The sequence below is a fragment of the Chaetodon auriga genome, chromosome 7 (genome assembly GCF_051107435.1).
Source record: "Chaetodon auriga isolate fChaAug3 chromosome 7, fChaAug3.hap1, whole genome shotgun sequence".
Classification (NCBI taxonomy): Eukaryota; Metazoa; Chordata; class Actinopteri; order Chaetodontiformes; family Chaetodontidae; genus Chaetodon; species Chaetodon auriga.
In genome coordinates this window covers 6,463,059-6,489,856 of record NC_135080.1, presented here as the reverse complement: position 1 = coordinate 6,489,856, position 26,798 = coordinate 6,463,059, and the positions used below count along the sequence as shown (strand labels likewise).

General features: G+C 44.3%; 1 protein-coding gene across 9 annotated transcripts in view; it reads right to left on the bottom strand.

The window, feature by feature from the left end:
- Positions 1 to 26,798, bottom strand: part of robo2 (roundabout, axon guidance receptor, homolog 2 (Drosophila)) — a 250,140-nt gene that overhangs the window by 53,522 nt on the left and 169,820 nt on the right. For all 9 annotated transcript variants that reach the window (XM_076734797.1, XM_076734804.1, XM_076734799.1 and 6 more), the window contains exons 3-5: positions 2,231 to 2,388; positions 1,964 to 2,084; positions 1,647 to 1,785 (exon numbers count right to left, since the gene is read on the bottom strand). In XM_076734797.1, coding sequence (XP_076590912.1) covers positions 1,647 to 1,785; positions 1,964 to 2,084; positions 2,231 to 2,388 — 418 coding nt within the window. The remainder of the gene's footprint in view (positions 1 to 1,646; positions 1,786 to 1,963; positions 2,085 to 2,230; positions 2,389 to 26,798) is intronic.

The window sequence follows — 26,798 nt, the reverse complement described above, 5'->3', positions numbered from 1 at the left end:
AGTGAGGATAAGCAGCAGAGAAAGCAGGAACAGTTCGTCACTTAACAATATGAGGAGTCTTCTTTTTGGCACGCAACAAAGGCAGCAGAAAATGTCAGAATTAGAATATCTCAGTCTTCGCGCTTGTTTTCTGCTTCAAAGCTAAACTGGAGAATTAAATATAGCCAGAAAAACAAAAGCTCTCACAGTGTAATTAGAAACACTGCAATATTTATTGCTTATTTATTTTGGCAGTGTCTTTTTCATGTGTTCAGTTCTTTCCTCATATCCAAAAAAGGCCGAACTTCAAAGGGATGGTACAGTTTAGCAAGGACACAGGCACATGACACTCATCCTACTCCGTAATAAATCTGTTAATTAGTGTACAAAATGAACTCATTTCCAGAGCCAACTCCCTATCAAAGACATGAGTGAAATACTTTTATGTGTTTGCTTTGGCACAGCACTCGTGTCCCACTGCCCAGTGAACCAAATCCTTATCAGACACAAACAACCCGCCCACGCTCAGCTCTGCTCTAGCCTTGAGAGATGTCAGGTCTACTGAGTGTATGTTTCATGAGGTGATCCAAGCAGTTTGCGACTGACTTGCTGGCTGTGGACAGAATGCTGGTCTCTTTGAAGTCCACTCCTGACCATGACACTGCTGCTGAGTCCACTGAGTCACAGTGACGCAACAGGCCGACACACAGGACACAACATGAACGGTATCACTACATCATCAGTGGCTATTTACAGGAAGTGAGACAGACCAAAGCTGGCAGTGGCGCTAGCATGTCTCAGTAAATTACAGACTTTTATTCTTTCATCAGTCTCTGTTTTCGCAACTGTGAGTGAATGCAAGTGTCAGCAGGGGGACGCAGGCTGAATGGGGGTTAAATGTGTAAGGGAGGGAGCGATTATCTTCCAGGTTTCTGAGGTGCCCAGATTTCACCTGAACAGCTGCACCTGTACACAGACACTTGAGGGCCATGTCAGCTGCTATACTCTGTCTCTTCCTATCTCCTGTCATTCTCTCTCTCTCTCTACCTGTCTGCTTTTCAATGTGCCAGATTTTTTCCTGCTTGTCTCAATGTCTACTTTTCAGCCTCCCTGCCCACTTACCTGTCACTCAGTTTTAATTGTCTAGCTCAATATCTGTTTATCTTCATGCAGCCCCTTCCTTGACACAAGACACCTTCTAACCCCGTTATGGCTGTGGGAGCTGTCTTCTTGGGCATTTAAGGGTGGAGTCATTTTATCCTGAATGTGTAAAATGCACTGTGTACAGCCTAACAGAGCTATTTAATGGCCCCTGGCAGCCAGGCCAGGTGAGAGCCTGCAGTGTGAGTTATCATTAGTTTGAAACAGTCACTCAGACTGACATCAAGGCTTTCACAGCTCCTTTGCATAAGGTGCAGCCTGTCACATTAGTGTTACACGCACACATACCAGTATGCAAAACACACACAAACAAACACACACACACACACACACACACACACACACACACACACACACACACACACATACACTCAAAAGTGGTTGCTCATAAAGACAGGGAGAGTGAACCATTTACTCATATGAGCCATCATCTTATTACTGTCTGCAGAAACTTTTCCTCCTCAAAATAAAGCTCGTTCTGGGAATATTCTTGTAGATGTACATACCTCCCACGAGGAACATCAATGTCGTCTTTCCTCCAGCGTACATTTGGCTGAGGGTCTCCTTGTACCTGGCAGCGGAACTCCACCATCTCCTCCTCCAGGACCACCTGGTTGATGGGCCTCCGGAGGAAGGTTGGCCGCTCTGCAGGATGGGCAGAGAGGATAGAAATAGATCTTTTTATAATGTAATGGTCCATATGCAGTGCATGTACACAGTGGCCTCTTCCTACAGAATGATCCCCTCTGTCTACTCAGTTTCCTCTCTTAAAAATTCAGTTTACAGTGTGTCATTCACAGAGAACAGGAGAAATAAAGCTTACCAAACACTGTGACTTGTGCTGTCTCGCTGTCCCTCTCTCCAACCATGTTGGTACCCACACAGATGTACATGCCAGCGTCGCTCTTTCTTGTGTTGGAGATCATGAGTTTCCCTCCTCGAATCTGATGGAAAACATAATAATAATAATGAATATTAGTAAGAATCCTTCATTAGCTTTACTCCTATGTGTCCAACACAACAATATTTCCATTGACAGCAGCTCTTCCTATTCAGTCCAGGTATTGAAACAGATGGTAGCAGTACTCACAGTGATCCTGTCATCCTTGTCATCAATTCGCACTTTGTCTTTCTTCCAGTAGATGGTGGGTTCAGGATGGCCTCTTGGGGGAACACACTCGAGGATTGCTGGCTCTCCTGCTGCCACCACCACGTCTGTAGGGTTTTGTCTGAAGTCATCTCGCAGCACTGTGGGGGAAAAAAGGAGGAAACTGTTAAGAAAGAGTGCAGCTGTATGCACTTACACATCTAAATGTTAAAGTTCACCATCCTTTTTATGTATTAAGGTGTGTGCACAACACAGCATGAATGTATGCAGCTTTCACTGTGGCTATTTAAATGGGATGTGCAGCTTCATCTGACAAGGCAAGCACAAGTGAAAGCTAATTGGAGCTAATGTAGGTCCCTGTGGAGGTAGTAGAACAAACAGAGACAGAATGCCCTGAAGCCTGGTGTCATTCACATGTGAGAGCTCACAGGGGTGCAACACTGCTTCACTTTCCTTGGCATGTACACACACACACACACACACACACACACACACACAACCAGATATGCGCCAACACACTTATACACATACGCACACATTAAAAAAAAAACAGTGGGTGGTCTGATGAACAACTGTGGCCTTGTATCTAATCACCCTCAGGTAGGCCTTTCATCACAGAGATAGCCTCTCACCCTGCATAGTGTTCAGTGAAACACACAACACAAGCTCATTATCAAACAAGGAGAGCTGCCGTCTCACACACACACACACACACACACACACACACACACACACACACACACACACACACACACACACAAATGTGAAGGCACAAACATACTAAACAAACTGTAAGAAATTAAACCCTCAGTCAATTGTGTATTCAGAGCAGGATACCACTTCTACACCAGTGAGTGAACATTCATCATACCAAATGTTGTTTAAAAAAAGGTTCAAAGGTACAAACTGGAGGTCACTCCTCCTGTTTGTACTCAAACAGATCTTTCTCCATTTGATGTACAATAGATCTAATCTGTGGAGCAGCACTTCAGGAATTCAGCTTCAGCACTGTCCATCCAGTGAGGGACACATGATTCCTCTGAAGAATAAAAAGGCTCAGCTTGTTGGAGGATGTTTGAAGATGCTTGAGGAGGGCTAAATTAAGGGCAGCACCACAGGTCCTTATGTAAATTCCACATGGCACTGGGGACCATGGTGGGGAGGGCTGGGATTATAAGAGGGGATAACTGGTCCCTGCGCTCCAGGCTTCTCTCATCTCTTCATTCACTCTTCTTACACTCTCTACAGAAAGCCACGCAGCCATTGTCTTCGTATTTATTTATTTATTTATTTAGACCAAGGGAGAGCGGGACAGAGGAAGAGAGGAAGCTTTCAACCCAATTATCCTGGGGATGCACAGGGGTACAGAGTGGGACTCTTGTGTGACATGAATTCCAATGAAACCTTTACTCAGGGGTAAACAGGAGGGAATATAGAAGAGGTAGAGGTAGAGGTTTTCTCTCTCACACACAGGGCTGCCCGCTAATCTAAAGAGCTAAGGTAATTAGCCAGCTCCAGAGTTGTCGACCCCCTGGCCAGGGTGGGCATAACAGCCACCGCCACTGGGCTCTCTGTATTTGCATTACAAACAGGAGTCCTGCTGTTTAAAATCATAGCCTGGTTTGGACCATACACTGCCTGTTGTTTTCAAGATCACATTGGATTTAATTGCTCCTTTCCATTCATTGCTAGCACCCATGGGATGCTGTCAGAATCAATTTCCTTTGAAACAGAACAGTGACAAAAGAAACACACATTAGGTGCATCATTACGGCGCTTGTGCCACACTGTCTAATCTGATCTAAAACTGCACAGCATGTCACAGTAAATGCATCCCGACCCTGCAATCTAAATAAATGCACAGAATGTAAAAAACAGGAAAATAAAAAGAGAGCAGCTGCAAACTCTAGCAAATAAAATACAATATACACACACTTGTTGAGGACAGGATAAACACCTGGTGACAAAGAGCTACAAGCAAACAAACAGATGACACTGGTGAATGGATTATACCCTGCGTGTTGGTTCAGGCCTTGTTAATACCAAAACAACACTCTGAACTGATACATTTATTAAGTAAATGAGGGGAGGGTCCAATCCAAATATGCTTTAGTCACTATCTAATCCTCGCTACAAGGCCACAGTCATCGAGGTCAACCTCCTATGCTTGAAGCACACACACAGCTCTAATGTTCATCACCTCAGCGTAACGTTTGCTTTGCTTCATTACAGGACGAGCATGTACCTCTCCCACTGCTGCCTGCAGGCACCTCCACGCCCTGAACTACACTATGCAGGGATCATAAAGCAAGTGAATGCTTTTATATGAGAATCACAACATGACTTCTTTTCTCTCTTAATATGTGCGAGTTGCATCTGTTATCATTAAGTGGGTCTCTGCATTTGCTGTCAGAAGCTGAACTATGCTCCAACTCTGAGGCCCTGTAGGCATTCAGGCCCGAATCAGCTAACAGACGTAAGGTAATTGCCTTTCTATCCCCTTGAAACACTCAGCTCTTCTTCCACTGAAAACACCTCCCATTGAGTTCCAGCAGGCCCCAAACTCTGCCTTCTTGCTTACTTGCTTATTAATATTTATATATTTTTACATTTACACCCCTCAGTTGGCAAGTGCTACATCTGTCAATCCGGCTGCAGGCTAAAAAGAACCCATATCTGAATAATATTAATCTGTCTTTGCCTCACGTGTTTAATTTATTTATTTATTTCCCAAATATCAGACGAGTGGGCTGATTTGAATGAAGGAGCATCAGGCAGGGGGCAAAGCATGGCAAATTTGCAGCTCTTTCAGCTGGCACTGTTTCAACACTTCAGACTTAAAGGGGAGGGAGTCAGGTTACAACTAGCGCTGTGAAATAGCCAAGGGGTTGAGAGTGGAGGTCTCTGCCAAACTAAAACACAAAGGAGACACCCACACAGTTACTTTGTAAACCAGATTGTCCTACATTGGTAGAGGAGGCCTGTGCCAGCAACCATTATGGAGGTCTACCTGTGTGTGAGCATTTGTGTGTCCTTAGCGAAGATAGACTCAGCACACAAAAAAATCATCCCGACGCAGATACATGACAGCACAAACACCCGGCATCATAGCACAGAGGTGGCAGGGCAAGGACAAGGTGAGGAGAGATATTTTGTACGGTGCACCCTCTTCTCCCACCCAAGATATTACTCACTGGAGGGTGACACTGCTTGTCGGTAAGATTAGTGGGGAGCCTTGACTGAAGCGTCCAGCCTGCATACTGAGATAAGTGCTGACAAATGCATTCACCTACAGGAGCGCACCTAGCTTCGGTTCACAAAGGTTGCGCTCACTGCCATGACACCACAGACTGATGTCTAAAACCAAATTCTTCTCCTCCGTTCACATCCCTTTGATAGACATTCACACACACACACACACACACACACACACACACACACACACACACACACACACACACACACACAAACCTACACACAAGCCTGACAAACTGTGAAACATCTCTTAAAAGCTGCAGGGCTTGGTATCTTTTTTCAATACTGCAAATGTGAATGTTTGTGTGCTTGTTATTACTTTTCCCTCCCTATTTACTGGAGAAAAAGACCCTCCATGCTTTCATAGATATTCTCCTGGGTTAGGGGCTAAGAAACACAGAGAGAGATTACAACAGCTAGAAGCCCGGGGCCATACCCCAACACCCAGACCCACCACCTTCTACACACACTCTGATTAGAAAATAAACCATGCACACACACACAAACTGGGAGAGCTGTAGAGAGGTAGCTCCAAGCTATAATATCATTTTATTTGAGTGCTTTTTGTGCTTCATCCGGTAGAGTGCTATTACAATACCGCCATTTTCAATTCCACCCTTAGAGAAGAGAGACAATATATATGTCACTTGACAAAACATAACAAACCCACTCTATGTGGTGTCATTGATGTTTTGTATTACTTTTGATGCTGAAGGCAGAAGGAAAATACTACACTATATACTCCACTGTGAAAGGAGATGTGCTCCATTTGTCTGGATGCAAGCTTTTCCTCCAGCTCAGACTCCCTCATTTGCCCTCCCACCGGCCAAAGCTAACCTTTGAACCCCATCCAGATGCAGAAATTACCCCCTCAGCAGGCAGGCAAGCAGCAGGTTCACACATATCCCCTATATTCCTCCACTGAGGGGTCGCACGTCACACCAGAGAAACAGCTGCAAAAATATGGCCGGCTGGCGGTGCCCAAGGCTGTACCTCCTGTGAGAACTGAGAGGCGGCTCTCATCATTAAGCCAACTCATCACCATCTCTCTCTGTCTGTCTTATTCTCTCCTCTCACCATTGGGGGTCATTCTCTGTCTTTCCTTTTCTTCCCTCCTCTCAGTTCATCAATTTCTTCCAATCCCACAGCGCTGTCCCATGCGTTGCATTCTGCCCCCTCCATTCACTTTCTCTGGCTTGTCAGGGCTTTCTCTGCTCTGACTGCAGATGAGGTTTTGCAGATGAAGCCATATACATGCACAACTGATCATTCTCCACAGACCATGGCCAAGCCCGATATGATCTAGGCCACCATTCTCCCTATCTGCAAATCCCGAGCTCAGGGATTGTAAATAACATTGTCACTTTCACAGATAAGATGCAGGAAATATGGAAAAGAGTGAAGGTGAAGAGAATCATATGGCCGGCAGTGATACCATAGTTGGGGGGAAAACACAGGTGGTGATATCCTATGAAATGTGCATCTTTAACACGGCCTTGGATGGAATAAAAGAGACGGGGCATATGAGCTCTACTGAGACGGCTGTGAGACTAGAGGCAAGACATAACACAACACAACAGGGGATGACGAGAGGATACCTGATCAAGGTCAAAATGCAGAGAGGAGTACAAAGGTGCTGAATCGATGGGGCTGACTGTAAATGAATGGAGTGCATTCCATCAAACTCATACCGCATACTGTGCTTCTTTCTCTGATTCAGTAGATAAGCCTAAACAAACATCCTTATTTAAACAGCAGCCCCGTTCAAAGCTCATTTTTCAAACAGCACCCCTAATTTAGCCTAACAAGCCCCTGGGCAGCGCAGTAATGACAGTAAGACCACAGCAGTGGGTGATTCTGCTGGCCGATCCAGGAAAAATGTGCAGTGCTGCTCCTGAGAAACAATATAATTAACTCTTAATGAACCTCTTTCCTTTACACCCTTTGACAATACCAACACACACACACACACACACACACACACACACACACACACACACACACACACACACACACACACACACACACGCATTTTCACACACACGGACACAATTCAATTTAGCCTAATCCATGCTTTATGGTAATGTATAGCTCATTAAAATGTTAGTTAAAAACTCATTAAAATTCACTTGAAGAAGTAATGGCTTCATTACAGTAATATGCTGAAAAGCAAAGAAAAAGACAAGTAAGGACAATGAGAAGAAAGAGAGCAGAGAGCGACAGCTTTCTAATCACTTAATTGTGTCTAAAATGGAATACATTTGCATAATAAATAACGATGTGCTGTATCCTCCTTTCTATCTGTTTCTATTCTCATAGGGCTCTGTAATTAACAGGCCCTACAATTTAAGACACATTTTGCCCAAAAATGAATTTGGTAGCCACTCCAGTTTTCCTTCTGTTGTCTTGTTTATGGTCATGCATGTGTTTGGGGGGCTTGGCAGATGCAGAGAGTGTGCTGAAACTGGAGCTGGCTGATACTGACGAACAATGTGCCCATGGGTCTTTGTGCCTGCTCTGATAAGGCATGATGTTGTGCTGATGCTTGTGCTCAGTCCAGAATGGACACTTTACAGCCGGGAGGGGGAGTAAGACGTGAGGGAAGGAGAAGGGGAGGGAGGAGGAGCGGGAGGGGGGTATGGAGGGGGTTGTAGATGAGAGCGGGATTGATTTCCTGCCAATTCCAGCACAGAGACAGCACAGACAGAGGTAGTGAGGCATCATGATGGAGCAGGTGGGTCTACTCCTGCATCGGGTAAAGGAAGAGTGGAGAGGAAGTAAAGTGAGAAGAAGAAAGGGAGAGGAAGTGGAGCACTCAGGCAGACAGGCAAATGTCTCCTGCTAATGTCTTCTCTCTTCGTCTCCTATCGCATGTGTCCTATCAACATAACATGATAAATAATATGGTACGGACGCTGCTGGCGTTTTATGATTAGGCGTGTAATAGAGCTACACAAAGAGTGGCTGAGTAGGCATATTGAGAGTTAGTACGCAGTATTTTTGAACATCTGAACACCTTGAAGGCAAACTCCATTTAGCGGCTCTGCTCTCTCTCCATCGTGTTGCGAAGACTCTCATTAGCTTTTTGGTCATGAGTTACCAAACAATCTAAACTATCTAAAACTATCCAAGGGAACCTACAAGTCTCTGAATTCAAGGCATACTCACATGACTTTCCCAACACCTACAGAACAAAACACCAGCCTTTCATCTTTCATCTTGTTCTCCTCCTACACCACCTCAAACCATGTCTTAATATCTCATTATTTTTCTTCCTCTCCGTCTCTCCTGCAGTGTTACAGTTAATATGTGTAACACCCCACAGTTTTCTCATGTAGCTGCTCGAGTGTAACAGATGTCACATGTCCAGCTGTGACACACTGCCGCACTACAGGAGTAACTCCATTGAAAAAAAAGGAGCAGTTTCAGAAGCCACTCAGATAGAAAGTTGCCTGACATGAAAAAAAGAAAAAAATCAGAAATGCTGTTTGTATGCGTGTCTTCAGCAGATTTGTGCGAGCTCTGGCCTAATGACATTGGAGTAGTGACCTTCCACAGGGAAAGATAATCCGTAGGATGCTGCTGAACTGTGTCCAGGCTGAGAGAACAGGGGTATATTTCCTCAGAGACTGCACACACACAGACAGAAGCTGAGTAGCTTATCCGGTGTGGCATACTTACGCGGGCATCTCTGGTGAAAATGAAACCCCTGCAGCCTTGTTGTGCAGTTCACTGTGCGAATCTTCATATAATCTTTAATAGCACCCCCCCTCTTTTTCTTTATGCTAGCCTATTTGCTGCAGCTCCTTCTGAATCTATTTTATTGTTTTGGTCTATAATTGGATTGGCAGTAACGGCGAGCAGAGAGCCGTTAGGAGCTTGTAAAAGGTGTCACTCTGTGATGGCAGGCTCGTTTTAATTAAGCTCTCTGCTGGAGTTGAGCAGCTTTTATCTAGCTTGGTCTGATGAGCCCCAAGTGCAAGTGTGCTCCACACTGTCCTGCAGGACAGGCAGGAGGAGGAAAAGAGGTGTTTACAACAGCTGTAGATAGCCCAGTTTACTGGACTCAGCATCCCTCCCTAGACGTCAATCTACATGCCTGGACCAAGAAGATACTGGGAGACACCATAAAAATTCACTGTGCTTGTGTGTTTGTCATTACTGTGTCTCCTTGTGCTCATTGTGACAGAGCCCCACCCATCAGTGGTGTGCAGTCATGTGTGTTTTGGTGCAGATGCAGAGCCAGTCCCACAACATGGCGGCAGAAAATGGGCACAAATAAAAATCTAAACACAATTGATCTCACACAACTGCTGCACATTCTGAACTAATCCTACTTTACTGTCGGGCTGTCTGCGTTTGTGTGTGTGCGTGGCTGATGCTGGAGGCAGTGCTGTATGTGGCATAATGATTAGAGAGGTGTTCATCACAGTCCTTCCTCGCCTGTTTCCCCCTCCTCAATCCTCCTAATGGCCTCCTCAGATCATCTTTTCTTCAATCAATACTGCCTGAAAGGAAGAATCCCACACCTAAGGACACTTTGTTCTCCACTGTAGATCACAGGTGACACATCTTCCATACCAGGAATCATTTGGCGGTTCTGGACCAGAACCTTACAGAGGACTTTGAACCAGTTCTGATATCCATCAAATGTAAAGGTCTGGCCATTTTCTAGGTGGGAGGGTCGGGTGGGGGCTGATACAGTTAGATTTGTGAGCAGATGAAGGTTGAGATCTGTCAGCGTGGTGAACAGAAAGCAGGCAGCAGATGTGGCGGGGTGTTAAATCACATGCAGCCTACATGCAGAGACATTTAAAGAGATTTATTGATCACTTTATAGATCTTAACTCTTGAGGAAGAGCAAAAATTTAACTGGATACGGAGATGACCTTTACAACAGCCTCACCCATGGACAGGGATTTTTTTCTCCGTCTCCATATCCCAGTGTGTAGATGTGAGCTGTTTATGATTGAGGGGAAAGAAGAAATTCACCATTTAGTCAGAATGTGCCTCTGAAAATTCCCCTCTGTACAACCAGCACCACTATCATCCTGAAGATGTGCTTTACTTTATGCGCATCTGCGGGAGCATGATTGAATGCTGCACATAACATCTAAATACTTGGAATAAATTGTAGCCGTGCTGCTGCCTGCTCAGCAAATCACTGCTACATTAGGCTCACCTAAGTATCACACACTCACACACACACAAATTACAGCTTCAAGTGTCTGTGCTGCAGAGGCTGTCAGTTTGTATGAAAAGCAGTTGCCCAGCACATGACAGAGCAACACACCAGCAGCACTAATAACAAACTGATCACTCTATACTGTACTGAAAGAGAGTTTTGCCCATATACAGTCCATTAATGCATTGATCAGATTAAAAAAAAATCCTAGGAGACAACAAAGACACCCACCCACACACACACACAGACGATTTACTGTATAGCTGATTTCACGTTTGTACATTTAAATGCGCTCCAATGTGTGCAGCATGTGTGCTGAAATGCACTGACATTAACTATCTCAGCGGAGCGTTTAAATGATTTATTGAAGCTATAGCTTCTCTGGCGTCATTCTGTAGTGGAGCTCTACATCTTGAGAGAATCTGCATGACAGTCCAGTTGCTTATTTCACAATCCAATTCATGTTAATTACATTACAGAGGAGTAATTGTGTTAGTTCCATCTGTAATCAGCTTACTGCCTCAGTGCAGCTGGATATACCTGTACACCGGGCTTATGTAACCTGTGTGCTAATGGGGGGAATTTCATTCATTTCAGGGCATGGAGTAAAAACCCAGGATACTCACTCAGGTAATCTGGCCTGCTGGAACCGTCAGTCTGCATGTAATAACCCTGGTGTGTGTGTGTGTGTGTGTGTGTGTGTGTGCCTGTGTGTGAGTCAATCCATGCTCATATTATCATGCAAATGGAAAACAATCTGAAACACACCACTGGCTGCCATGCTCAGGATCAGTGCAGAGCACTGTGTCTAAACCATTCCTGTTATGCCCCTCAGCCCTCCTTTTTTTTTTTAAACCTCTCCATTCCTTTCCTCGTGGTTTATCCCATTCCCAGCCCCCTTAAATTTTCTCAGGCACCACATCAAAAAGGCAGATTAAACAGTACTGTTTCATACTGTGTTGGTACTACAAACTTGTCCAATACATCTCTGTAGGCTGAAGATGTGAGGTTAATCATGTAGGCAAAGGAACAAAGTTAATGAGGCAACTTCTAATCCGAAGCTATTTGGAGTTCTGTCAACAGTATTGACTGCACTGCAGATGGGATAAGATATCGTTGGAGGGCACCGATGACCTACATAGCAAGGACAAGACAGTGGCTCAACAGCAGCACAGCACAGTGATCCCACAGCTCTCCAGGGCACAGATTCTGCAGCAAAGACACAACGCTAAAAAGACACTGTGTGTGTGTGTATTGATGTGTGCGCAAGGACAAGCATTTCCACTTCCACCCACGCAGTGTCCTTTATCTTTACAGTCGCCAGCTTTCATATCACCCAGAAGCAGAATCCAGTTTGTGACCAGCTATATACTGCTATTACCACTAGCTGCTGAGCAACACACAATCAATACTGATTTCACCTGGCAATTAGCTAATAACTCAATGAGCTAGAACTACTGGGCCAGAACTGCTAAAGATAGAAGGTGGGAGGAGGGAGGAGTGGTATGGCTGTGGTCTGCTACATATCTGCTGTGAATGATGATCATGAGTGTCTGATATTGAAGCTATGTGTATGTATAGTAATAACTAGATAAAATCAAGTGCTATTCTCAGGTGTCTTTTAACCACAGAGAACATTAAGGGCATTAAAGGATGTTCGTTGATAACAGGAAACAAAGCTTTACTACTCTACCACAATAGGGATGCAGACAAATCTTAGACATTAAGTGATCATTGAGAATCTATAATTGAGGAAACTAGTGCACATTCAAAATGTGCCTGATCAGATGGGCTCCGGTAGTGCTGCTTTCAGCTTTCTCAATCATCGACCTACAGAGCCAGAGAGGCCCTGCAGTTCTCCATGCAGCAGTTCCAGACCCACAGTTTCACATGTGCGCAGAGACCACTGCTTTATCTTACCTCGCCACCACATCAGCAGTCTGTAATATTAGTTAACCCCATTTTCTCATTCATACATCTTTTAGTCAGTGCACAGCTGGTCAGATGAACACTCAAAAATGTGAAATTTGACCTTGGGCAATTGTACAACATATAGAGAATTGTCATAATAAATGGATGATGAAGAAATGTTTGGTTTAAATGGAGCTTTTCTTTTAAGGAAATTCCCTACATTTTTAATTCCCTATGTTCTCCCTATAATTACAACTACATTAGTGATTTCTTGCTTCTGTCTCCGTATTTGATGTATCTTAATATACATTATCATACAGAATACATTATTCAAATCAGAAACTGTGCCTAGTACTCCTAAAGGTAAAAGCAAGAACCATAAATGCTACTGATTTCAAGAAACAGACGTTTTACAGTAAACATAGCCTCTGAACCGTCCTAAAATCACTTCGGTTCTGAAGACAATTCAATCTAATGCTTGGATCAAAGGTGACTATTCCTGCCATTTAAGGCAGAAGGCACATTTTTTCTTTGATTAATTCCAGGTCCTTGAAAGGTCACTGAGATACAATGACATTTGAAATCGTCGTGTCTAATCCCAGAAAGCAGGACGGTGGGGAGCCATTAGGAGGGACTTCTAGTTGTGGTGGACATCTAGTGTGGCTGCAGACACCACTTGAGCCGTTTTTCTTACCGCCGCTGGAATTTCTGATTGCACGCAGACACTGCACTCTCAGATCAGTGGGGGTGGTTGACACATATCTGTGATACAGGCACATACAAGCAGACCCTAACTCACACACATGCACACACACACGCACACACACACACACACACACACACACACACACACACACACACACACACACACACACACAGATTCTGCAAACGCCCTGTATGTCTGAACACAGAAACAACCAGACGCACTGTCCCCTGGGTAATGAAAGAGCATTGTGAGACTGTAGCTGCTGTAAAACCCAATTAGCGTGTGTGGTTTTATCAGTTCTCTCAGTTAGAGCTACACATACAGATAACAGCCTCCACAAGATTGTGTTTTGCATGTCTGGTGGTCTGCCCCCTGCTGGACACACACAGCCAAGCAGGTACACATGGAGAATTAAGGAGTAAGGGGCTATAAATTACTGTGATCATGCATTCTGGGTTAATGTGTTCTCCATAAGAGGCTTAATCAAGAGTAGAAAATCACTGTGTCTCTTTTGGGAGAGGCTTATTCATGACCCCATACATGAAAACAGAGGCAAAGCCTTCCCTAATAACCAACGACCCACTACACATCACACACTACATGCTGTGTTTCTTTCAACACAAATGATCATGCGTTTACATCTCTGATGCAAAAACTGTGTCTCACTCTGCATCAATTGTAATTAAACAAAGGTTATGGCTGTTTCCCCGTGTCTGCTCAGCACGTCTCAGAGCCGGATTTCTTGCCTTCAAATGACTGTAGCTGAAGAATGAAGTGGTGGCTGACAGCGTCACAACACCAGCCTTATCCCTGTCTTCAAACACCTCCATCTCCCACAACCACATAAAAGAGCAGAAAAGAGTGGTGGCAATCACAGCCGCCATGGCATGCAAGCCTCTGCTCCACCGCAACCATAAAAAGAGCGAGTTCTGTATTCATGTGCTGCATCACTCCGGGCTCTTTTATGGCACAGATCACTGTCAAGATGCTGAGGCTCTCACCAAACCATACAGTTGGAAAATAGCTTAAAAACATATAGGATTCTGCACAGAGAAAGCGCATAGAAAACGCTTGTGTGCATAGCTGTGTATTTGTGTGACAGTGATTTAGACAATTTGATTAGTATCGATTAGCTAATCATTTTCAATTTGCATTAGCATTATTGAATATCAGAGGTCATTTTCGTGACATTCTTCCCAATACTATTGACTTCGCTGATAGTGGAGATGCCCCTGCTCAATAGGAGTCAAAAACTAAGTAGCAATCCAGTCGAGAGACGAGAAAAAGCGAGAGGCAGAGAGAGAAACAGAGTGAAGTGTTTTTTCACCATCTTTCATTATTCAGCCTCAAGCCATGAATAACTGAATAACTGAATCCATGATAGCAGGGATGGAGAGCTGTATTTTCATACAGCATGTCTGAATGTGGGGGAAGCATAACAAGCCACAAGAAAGCATCCTCCTCCTCCAAAAGAGGTCTTTAAATGAGGAGTGAGGAGCTCCACTCATGCATGACTGCTTCCTCTACGTGCAATTTCAGTATGGACCTCTGCACTCCCACCCCGTTACTGCACACACTCAAATAAAAACAAATAATGATGCTTAAAATGTCTACTACTTCCAAGCTTTGTCTTACATTAATGAGCCATTGAAGATGGTTTTTGGTCAATGGGAGCACCATTGTTATTACAGCTACTATTAAGAAAGGGGCCAAAATGGTCAGCCCCTGCTCTAGACCCGACTTTAAGAAGTAACCCACACACAGTAGTCCTACTGCACCGACTACTGAATTAAATATGAGGGCAGGAGGGGAGGGGCGGAGAAATGGGAGGGGGAAAGAAGGAGGGAGATAAGAGGAGAGGGGGCAAAGAGCCTCTGTTTAAATAGCAGAAAGGTGACATGTGAGCACTCTGCCGAGGAAAGGGACCCCTGACCTCACCGTGCCACAGTGACAACCAGCACTTAGCATTCTCCACAGGAGTCTGATCTCACCAGGTAATTGTTGCGTGTTTTACATCAACATGACCCAGCAGCGCCGTGCTACTGACAAACATGCTGAAACAAATAACGCATGTGTATTTGCTTTGTCACATTTTAGTGCAAACACCCATGCCCAGCTAAAAACCTGTCATTAACACAGATAATTCATGGCCACTCTTCCACAGAGCACTCAGATGATTGAAGTCGATCAACTCATTTGAGAAAAACACAGCAGTTTAAAATTGCCTTTTCGAATTCATCTGCTGATTACCATAATCACTTCATGGCTGACAATACAACGTAAATATGTGTGCTATTAATGCCGGCAATTATGGGAGCTAAATGCAAATGGCCTGCCAGTGTGGACGGGCCGATCGATCTTCGTGGATAAGGCACAAACAAAACAATCTTATGATTGCCACTGTAGAGTGACCCCTCCTGCCCACCTCATAATTATCCTCTATGAGTTTTGTCCAAGCGATCGAGGAGGAAAACTTTGCTCGCATTTCTACTCTACGCACTGAAAATGGGTCCTAGACCAATTTATAGGGGTAATTTTACTGTGAAAATGGATTCATTCTGAGTTCACAGTGAATGCCTTCTTGAAATGTAATGGCTTCTCTACTCTACACCACTCCAGCATCTGCCTCTAGACTGTGCCTCAAGCTGTAGATCACTTTCCCGTGAGCCCTCACTTCACTGTCAGGCCAGCAAATTCAACCTTCATTAATAGCAGCCACTCATGTCTGACTTAAATTAACGTACAGGCTATCAATTAGCTTGGGCAAGGCCAGGCATAGAGTACTCAAGGGGAAAGGAGAAAGGCTTCCTGGATGGATTCTGGACAGCAGAGACAGATGATAGCGTATCTCCACCATCATTACTCCTCTTTTCTGCTTTATTTTCCCCTCATTATCTAAAACTATTCACCATTTCGACAGTGGGTTGTTCTTCACTCTTGAGTAATTAATCGCAATTTTGATAGAATGCATTCCTCTTTCTGTTGAGCTGCCTTACTTTAAATCATGTAAAACAGAGTCAAAAAGCAGGCAGCTGTTTACCATCTACAGAAAGGCTGGGCAGGACAGAATGAGTGTTTGTTTTCACACACCAGTATGGAACAGGTCAGGAGTGGGAGGTTTAATTGTATGTCTCAGCCCAATAATGCATTCCTCTCCTCACCTTGTGATACCATACTACATTATCTTATACATAACCCGAACGTTTTTTTCTCTTGATTATTCATGCATCCATCCATCTTTCCATCTAGCCCTTTTCCTTGATGAGTTAATTTCTCTCTCATTGCCTGTTGTCTGAGTGACCCTGACGACCCAGGAGAATCTCCTAACAGGCTCCTCTTGCCCATCAGAATTGATCGGTCCACAGCACCCTGTCAGACGCGATCAATACATCATTCCTTCAGTAACGAGCCCTGCTCGCTTGCCGCCTCTTCCTTCCCTGCATTGCTTTGCTTCCATTTTTATTATTATTTCTCACAGCGGATCGATGTAGGCAAACAGGCCCACTGTAAACCACACCACAATTAGAGCAGTGTCTAATCTTCTTCTTGGCTCCATCCTTCACAACAGCGTGAATAAAACACAAATGATAATGAAATTTAATGGGATTCTGTGGAATTTAATCACTTAAACAATGAAGAGAGCCCAACCACAGTTCTGAACCGATAAAGATCCTGACAGACGTATATACCAGTCAGTATCTTATATGCACATAGACTTAACAAGCCAGAGGAGCAGCTTCTCCTCATTGCATCCTTTGGCCCAGAGGCTTTCAACAGGTAACAGTGAAAATTATGCAGAACTAACAAACAAAAATACAATCAATGTATTTTTTCAGAAAACTGGAAAAATGCATAAGCAAGCATGTATATACACAGACATCCACACACACACACCAGAGAAAGTGATGACACACTTGAGTGAACACAGTCGGAACTTTAGATCTATTTTCATCCCATTAAGTGGATCTCTGCAGAATAAAATTACATTTCTAATACTGAGCACAGCAAATGACATGCTTTGTGGTAGGATAATTTAATAACGAAGTCTAGCCTTAATTAGGCTAATTTTGTAAGGGTGAGCACTAATGACATACTTAATACTGAGATGTCAGCATTTTTTTCTCCAAGAACTATAATGACATCGTATTTCTTTGTCTAACATGCAGGAGTTTCCAAAATTGAGGTTAAAACTGTCAGTGAATATGACAGAAATGATTTCTGCAGTGTCATGGCATTGGCAGCTGGTTTACGGGGAGACAGAAATAGACACAGAGCTAATTTCATCATTGAATTATAGATTTAACACGCCTTTGTAGTTTGGCCTGAGTTTGAGGGTAGGCCTGTCTGAGAGTAGCGCTGGTGATGCGAGAAAAGCTGTCTGCTTGGTGCAGGCGGTACACAGGGCAGCAGTGTGGAACTGCAGGAGTAATTAGCGAATCGGGCCCCCAGCTCCCTGTGAAGTCCAGCCTTTGAAGGAGGGAGCTCAGACCGATCAGTGGCCCCTCTGATGTATGTTTGTGAATCTTTCAAGGGAGTGAGAGCTGCTAACGAGGCCTCATCTATTACCATTTGAGATGTAATTAGCGTCGTTGGAGGAATGGAGCAGGGCCAAGCAAGAGTGGCTCAATCTGGGCTCTGTGTGCCTCTGTGTCCCACAGGGCAGCAACAGCAGGGGGATGAAGTGAGCAAGTGGAAGAAGACTCCCTGGAGAGGAGACAGGGCCTCAACAGCCCTGACACATAGGCCAGCCAGACACATAGCCACCATACTGGAGCACAGGGGTGCATCAAGGCTGGCAGAACTAGGCTCTTTGTTGGAGAAGAAAGGAGCTCTAAAATAAACATATGCATATGTTTCTCAGCCCCAATTAATCTGTTGAAGTATCTGTTGCTGTGCTTATTGGTCAGAGTTGCTGCTTTATATAAGGCAAACCAACAATATCATCCCAAAAATTTTATTTACAGTAAAACTGTTGACTTTTGCTGGGGGTCTTTAAGTTAAAGTATATGTAGAGTTAGTGTGACTCATGTGTGTGATGCTGTTGCTTCCACAGCAATGAAGGGGTCTGATAACCTCTGCACCCCACAGTTACAGTGAGATGACAGTCCTTCTATAGCCTCCTCCAGTGCTCATAACCTTGTATTTGTGTGTGTCCTGTGTCAAAATGTGTGGGTCTGAAGTGACAGATTAGCAGTGGCCTCTCAGGTTGCGGCGGGGTCAGGTCAGGTGTGACTCTTGCTCTGTTAACTGTTTTAGTCGACCTTTCACCCCTTAGGGTTCAGTTGCCTGAACCCCTGGGTGTCTGGAGGGGCCATAAGGGTCATGACTGTTTTCACTGAACATCAACTCTGATTTAGTGGAAGCTAATGAACCATTAGTCTTCATCAGGTCTCGCTCTACGCACGTACCACCAACAAATTACAAACTGGGGGTTTCAAATGCTACATGGTGGAGACACCTGCTAAACACACCTCTTTGTTCTCAAGCCATGTGTCAAAACACATAACTCTGAGATGACTAAGACTCACTGACAGCTGGTGAAAACTTAAGAGACCAAAACATGGACCCTGCACAGGGCAGTCAGCTCTCTGGAGAGTGGTGGTGTAACTGGAGTGGGAAAGGGCGAGGCTATTTAGTGGAGACAGTAATCTGTGTCAGGCCAAGACAGTTTTTGTCTCTCTTCCTCACGCTCCCTCTGCCCAGGAAGGTTGTCGAACTAGGGCATTAGGGCTGCTTGCATCAGTATGCAGCATGGAGACGATGAATCAATGGAGCCTGGAAGACTTTCCACTCTCTCTCCGTCGCAGCCCTGCTATTAATGAGCAGGAACCAGGGCCTGTCCACTCCCCTCCTGGCCACGCGCTAAATTACCAGCCGTGAATCAAGACAGCATTTATGGGCAACCGCAAATTAAAGTGGCTAAATCTACAAGGACAACCAGACCTTATATAAACAAGAGGATCATAGGGTAGGCTGAGAATGGGAGCTGAAGAATCAAATAACTGTATAAATTAACAGACATATAGTATGTAAGGAAAAGTGGCTTTCTCCAATTCTCAGTGGAAATATTTGGTCTGGTGCGAGTTTTAGGATCAATGGTAGACTCGTATAAATGCCAGGCCAAGCACCTGGCTAGGCACTCTCATCAGCGCTCACAAACAGAGTATAAAAAAACAAGCCAGATATAAAAAGAGAAAAGGGAGAGATAGAATAATATTACAACAGACCATATAAATGAGAGGCATGGTAACATAACAAATAGGTAAACAAACAGTAAAGCTGAAGGGGAAAAGGCTTTTAAACATTTAAGCGCAGCGGCGGGAGATGCCGCAGGATGACCTGTAATGGGACAGAGGGAGAAGCGGAGGAGTGGTAAAAGCCTGATAAAATAAGAGACTGTAACCTCACTCCACTTAGCCGTCAGACAAAGAGATGCTATAGGGAGTGCATGAGCAATATCACCATAAACTCACAACATGCTGCACGTCTGCGGCTGTTTCTGCCCCCCGTCTGCTTCTCTGCACACTGAAATGAATGAGTTTAACAAGTGTTTGTCAAAGAATGGGAATAAATGTTGAACATGTGGGATGGAAAGAGGAAAAGGAGTAAAAAAGTGAGTTGTATAATGGATGTTCAGAACATGAAGAGTGATGGGGAATGCCAATGGAAACCTAAAAACAATGTAAAATCCATGACGAGTGGATGGATTCTACCCCCTGGCTCAAGAATATGATTAAAACCTCAGTCCAAAAATCATTGCATTGGAGTAACAAAAGGTATTGTCCACACTGTGTCAGGCAAACAAATGGATTGGCTTACTGGAATTTGAGCAGCTAGTTTTTGAGTTGGTGCCAAATAGAGGCATTTAGATAAAATAGAGAGTCACTGCTTGCCTGATTTAATGGCGGTATGACTTTGAATATGTGGCCCGCTGCTGTGGCTTTGCCATACCTTTATGATGGAGAGTATGGCTGTTTGTAGGTCATTGTGCTTTTGACAGTGTGTCAGTGTGTGTCAAACATTAAATGCTTCAAAATGGGCCTCCACTAAAAGTGCCTTGGGACCAGACCGCTCACCCTTCTTCCATCTCAGTAGTGACAGTCCACCACTGAGGGAGAGACAGTCTAATTTCACTGCTGGCTGACATCCATTCAACTTGAGTGATGAGGGAGCGGGCCCTCATGCACCCGTATGCACACACATGTATGCTCACATGGTCAGAAATACACACTCAGGCACACGCAGCCACAGAAAATGATACTAAAACAGTAAACTCAAAGCGAGGTTGGCTGTGTTGACAGGCCCATTAACTGGCCTCTGCCTGCCGTTTCAGTCTTGTTTCACATCCTCCAATTCCAGAGAAATATACTGGCCTGCAAAGCCCTACTGTACGCTCCAGTGCACCATGGCCCCTTCAAAGCCACCCTGATCCATTGTGCTGTCCTCTGTCTGCAACCCATTCCCCCTCTTCATTATCATGCTAAGAACAACTGCTTCAATGTAATAGGCTGCCATCGTACCTGCTATCAGGTGATTGTCAAGGTAAGGGTTAATGAGAATATGCATGGACCTCTCAGGGAATGTTAGAGGCAGTGAGTGAGACATGACCAGAGATGGGGGTCCCCTATGGGGCTAGGGAGGCCTCCACTGTGATAGGGCCTGATGAAGACAAATGGACAGGACCAATATGGCCTCCATGTGGCAGGGTATCATCTACAGGAAAAGGGGGGTCTGCAGTGGCTGGCTGGATGACGGACGCACAGCCTAATTGGTGACCTGCAGGGTTAGAGGTGCGGTGGGGAGGCCTCTCCACTGACTGAGTGGCATGAGTGTCAATCTATCCTGAGCGGGGGTCAGAGATCAAGCGATCTGCAGAGGGAGAATTGAAGGGATAGGGATACATGTCTCAGACACAGCCTGTTTACTACTCTGAGAAACACTGAATGATAAAAATTAAGCACTATAGCATCCGTTTGATGAACAGAAGACACAAAGAATCGTTGTGTGGAAGTGATATTTCTAAAACATCTGACGACTGTTTGATGCTCATATTTCTAGAGGGAAATACAAAAAGTATACAGTCTTCTCTGGTATCTTGATGATACCAGAGAAGACATTTCTTTGTGTGTGGTCTGTCTGGTCAGTTCAGCATTGAATATTGTACATTAAGCCCAGAGCAAAACAGGGAAAAAAAGAAAAAAAAAAGATCTCTTGTTGAACACTAATCCGAGTCAGGATTTGAACATTGCCCTCTGTGTTCAGTTCTTTTGCAGCAGCTGGAGGGAAATCGATCACACGCCTGAATTAATACTTAATCATAGCACCCCAGATGCTCTTAGCTGAGGCCTGTGTCCATTGCTGAGCAAACATGGGCGGCACAAAGGAGGAGGATACAGTATGGGCCAAAGGCTGAAACAAAGTCCATTACAGTCTATCGTCTTCTTCACCTGAACAAATAGAGACATTCATCATCACCATGCATGAACGTAGATCACCACTAACTGTCAACATGAACATACAGTACATACGGTCACAGCCTCAACAGAAATTGTCCAAACCAGCTACATTTGCCAGTGAACCGACTGTCTGACATTTCATCTCCTTGTCAGTTAAAGCCCATTTTCATCCAAGAGACTCATGTAGCGAGCCTTAGTGTATTATTATTTGCTGAGAGTAATGTGCAGCTCGGCCTTAATGGACAGCACAAAGACTGACAATGATCCTGTGGAGAGCAATGTCAACATGTTTCCCCATACCACAATACTGAAGTGACACTACAACAGAGGATGTGAATATGAATGGCTCCAGTGTCCAGACTGCCACTGGAGAGCTTCCTCCCAAGTCTATTCAGAGAGACAACTGCAGCAGCACTGTGTACGAGGGGCTTTCACCAGTGACTGACACGGCTAATCACACTGGCCTCTGATTGAAGAAGAATGAGACAGAGATAGCCATTAAGGGAATCCATGTGAGAAATGGTTTTAAACCCTGTTATTTGCTACCAAGGCAACAGATGGAAACACGTTTATTGTTGTGTCTCACTATAGACAAAAATAATGGTTGGCCAAGGACTGTCTATGTCAATGAGTCAAAAAAGCAGAGAATGCTGCACATAACAAAGCCGATGAATACTTTCCTTTTTGGAAACAATTGTGCTTTTAGAGTGGCAAGAGTAAATAGGGCCAGAAGAAACAGTTAAATCCATTTATTTTTAACCTGCTGACATATTTCTCAGTCATTTGGTCACTTAGGCTCACCAGGACTTCAGTACACTTACCATTTAATTCATCAGACAGACAAAATATTAGCTTTTGTGAGACTTAAAAGAAAAAGCGTTACTTTTATCTGCCAAGTAAGAATGCCTCTACATTAAAAAAGAATCTATTGTCAGAATTACAATTGATTAATTCTCTGTTCAGCGTCTATCTGATTAATCATTTCTAGATCAGTTTCCACCCAAAATTATTTCTAGGCAGTAACTTTAAATGGAAACTGCTATTGTTTTATTTATATCTATTGGAACTGACTGAGAAATGATGTACGCAGAAGTAAGAAACGGGGCTTCACTCTGTGCCAGGAGCAGGTATAAAATAGTACTGCTCTTACTGAGAAGACAAAGAAACAAAAGAAAAACGAGACGGACAACAAACCCATGTGAATCAAAAAGGCTTTGGAGGCTTTATCTGGCGGCACCATGCGGGAATGATAATGACCATCTTGGATCCAAAAGGACAACCATTCATCTTAACCCTGGTCTGCCTGGCAAAACTCATAATCCCCCTAACACCCACGACCCACCACTAGACAGACAGCAGGAAAAAAATGGCACTTTGAAGGCACGGGATAAGACAAAACAATACCCATTTCTCCCCGTTCTCTTTCGACTCAGCGTGATTATTTAACGTTCCCTGGAATACGCTCCATCTGCCAGCCGGCGTTAATTCCTTCTTTTACCAAATCCTCACCTTTACACCTCTGAGATTATGTCACTCCCTCTTGCCCCCGACTCCCCCTCAAACCCTCCCTCTCTTTTACTCTTGTTACTGGTCCTTCAATCAGACTAATACCTTTTCCCTAGTGATGAATCATTTTATTCAGTCTTTCTTTTATTCCTTTGCTCCACAGCCACACTAGCATCAACTGCTCTTTTCTCTTTAAACATCCTCTATCCATCATAGCAGGAAGCCTGGTCTGAGTCCCCCCGTGCTCCAACTGTCCTCCTCTCCAATCTGGCTTCCTTTTTTCCCCCCTCCTTCCTCCTTTAAACCAGCCATCAGGATGAAGGATGGTGAAGGTTAGATGGCTCCATATTCACCCCCCTGGCTTCTCACCCCTCCCCGCTTGCCCCAGGTGACATTACTAAATACTGCCGTCTCAGGGGGGAGTGAATAGTCTCTCCATTTATTTCGAAAAAGACTTACCCTCCCTTGTTTTGCTGTTTCAGCGTGAGAGCTCTCCATGTGTTTGAGTTTGAACATGTGTCAAAACTGGATTTTTTAAAGTGTTTGTGGTATTTTGTTGTTGCTTACATTCAAAGCCACTGCACAATTTCCTAAGTGCACTGTAGTTACTCTCATTTCAATCCCTAAAAAGTCATGTTGTCACATTAGCAGAGTTGTATAAATAACTGCTACTATTTACAGCATGACTGAACCCGTGCCAGTCAGAAACAGGATTTCTGAGAGGACTGACAGCCCCCAGGGTCAGCAATCGCTGACTCAACCTCTGGTCTTTCCAAAAAGAATACAGCAATTAGCTGAAAAAGATCCTCATGCATCTAATGGATCAAATCATGACCCAAATTACACCACTCACCGTCAGAGAGTCACTAAGAGGAAGATGATGAAAAACATAGAACCACAAGAGAGATGGGAAAAAAGAAGCAAAGAAAGATTGACAGCTCCAAATAAAAAAGCAGTAAAGCCACAGAGAACAAAATAAAGGCTGAAACAGTTCTAACTGCGTGGTAAATCTGATTAAGCGTCAGAGCGAGGATGACAAGCAAGGCTAAGTGACTGAGTAAGTGAATAAATAAAGGAGAGAAGATTGTGGTGGCCGACTGCCACTGCACCACGTTATTTGAGCAGCCTCATGTGTACACAAGCCAGGTTGCTACAGGCTGAGTTTTCACACTCAGCGCAATTACTCTGCCTGCGTTCTGTGCCGGTGAGCTAATTAGACCTTGGCGAGCTCAGGACTGGTAGACTGGAATATGAGGTGAGTCACTGGGGATGGAGATGGAGGTGATAGCCTCTGTTTTTCACCTGAAGCCCTCTCATACCAAGGGAAGTCGTTCCCTGTTTACACCACAGACTGTAAATGAGAAATGGCCCCGAAAGGAGGAGTAAATGTGGCGGGGAGAATGGTTGAGCTGCGGCCGTTAAAGCGGCCGTGCATGCTCCTTTTCCTCTTTCTTTCTCTCGTCTTCGCTGTTTCCCTCTCGGGGACACACGGAAACGCAAGCCTAGCCCCATCCTGTGCCACCAGAAACACCCAGCTGTCCGCTCTCTGCCCCCATGCTAATCCGAGCCCACCAAATCTACTCCCACCCCCGCTGGAGTAACCCAATAACACTGTGTGTACTTAAACAGCAGTGTTGGCAGGCCTCCTCCAGTCCCAATCTCCTCTCATTGCCAACAAACACACAGAGCTCTCTTTCAACAGTCCTCTACCAAACTCAACCCCTTCTGAGAGCTGCTGTTAAAACAAACACGGCCCACACTGCAACTTACTCAGATGTTTCTTTAAAGGAAGAAGAAAAAAGGGAAATACGAACTGATGATTGCCCATCTCTCTCAAGGCATTATTAGACAATATGTTATAATTAATTGAATTGTGGTCTTGTTGGTACATGAGGGTTCTTGGCTGCTGAGCTTTCTCATTAGCTACGCAGATTCTGGCCCTAACCTAATGAACAATAATAATACTCGCCGGTTGAAATGTGTTACAGAGATGAAACCTGATGGCCTCTGCTGGTAATTGGGCTCCCTTCCACTCATTAAGGGAGGAAAGCAATAAAAAGCAATAACACTCTCAAAGTGCCACCAGAGGAGGAATGTGGCACTTTCTTTTTGACAATTCATCAAGAGTGAAGCCCTGCCTATTAGCTGAATGAGAGTCCAGGGCCAAATAAACATCTCCCACTCCGCAGTGACTGTTTGATGGGTAAACAGTCTTTGATGCCTTTGCTGCCAGACACTGACATTCTATGTGGACATGACCATCAGGGCAAAGACCACGGGAGAACATCTAGTGTAGTTAACTATTACCGAAATATGGCAATTCAAGGTCTTCTGTGTTTACTTGGACTACTTTGCTAATTCCACTTTGTGTGTTCTCCTTAGCCTGCAGGTTAAACTTTGTAAACAGGTTAAATCCTCGGGTCAGGGCATGATTGCATTTTCCTATAGGTAAGAGAGAAAAAAGCCTGTGTGTACTATGAACTGCAGGAATTTCTGCCAAGTTCTGCACATCGAGCCTTTCAGCTCCATTTACCACCGAATTTTTCACAACAGCGCTGCTCATCGTAATTTGTTTTCTGAGCAATTGACATGGGGAAGCTGTCGTGCACCGGAATATTCAAATAAACAATTACCTCTGACTGGCTCATGCAGCAATGTCAGGAATGTTACTCCCTGCACTGTGTGTTTCAGCTTGCCTCCCGATTAAGCCTGAGGCTTTCATGCAGTGAAGGGAGAGGATATAAGCCAAGAGTGACACACAAGTCATCCTCAGGTCTCATTCCACCAGAGTCCTCTGTCTGGTCCTGACAGGGTTAGCAAGCAGGCAGTTCAGAGTTCCACTGCAGCTTGGCTAGGGAGATAAAGCTGTCTAAATCTTATACCCTCTTCTGCCCTCTCCATCCGTTGAGTCAGAGGGACGAGAAATCAAAGCCAGAGGAAACACAGGTGAGGTTAACCGGGGAATTCAAAACTACTTCTGGAAAGTTTTCAGGTTTTCTTCCAGCACTAAAAGCTGGTGCCGATTGGCAGAGATGACAAGTATATGGTATATGGCTGAGCTGCGACAGCTCATCTGAGAAAAGAAACTTTTCAAGCGTTAAGGAGTATAATGTGGAGAAGAAATGAAAAAGAGGATGAGAGGGCCACTGCAAAGCCTGATAGCTAATCCTCTCCTACCTACTTCTATGTGATGCATATACATTATGCAAAGTAAAAAACACACTGATGAACATATGCAGATTAAAGTTAGACTCATGTGTTGCAAATATATACTTAATGAAGAGCTGAAAAATATGGAACTTTTTTTTCGTATTTTTTAAACCCAGAGCTCTTAACTTGAACTCATTATAATAGAAGCCTTGCAAATAATTCAACATATATGTTCTAATTATGTTACTAACAATAGCAGTTGTAGTATAGGCTTCAATGGAGTGTTTTGGTTGGTGGAGCATTCTTCGCCTTTTCTTTAGCTTCTAATTCGCTGTATCACAAACATGCAAATCAAGTCGGGGCAATTTTCCAATTAGAATA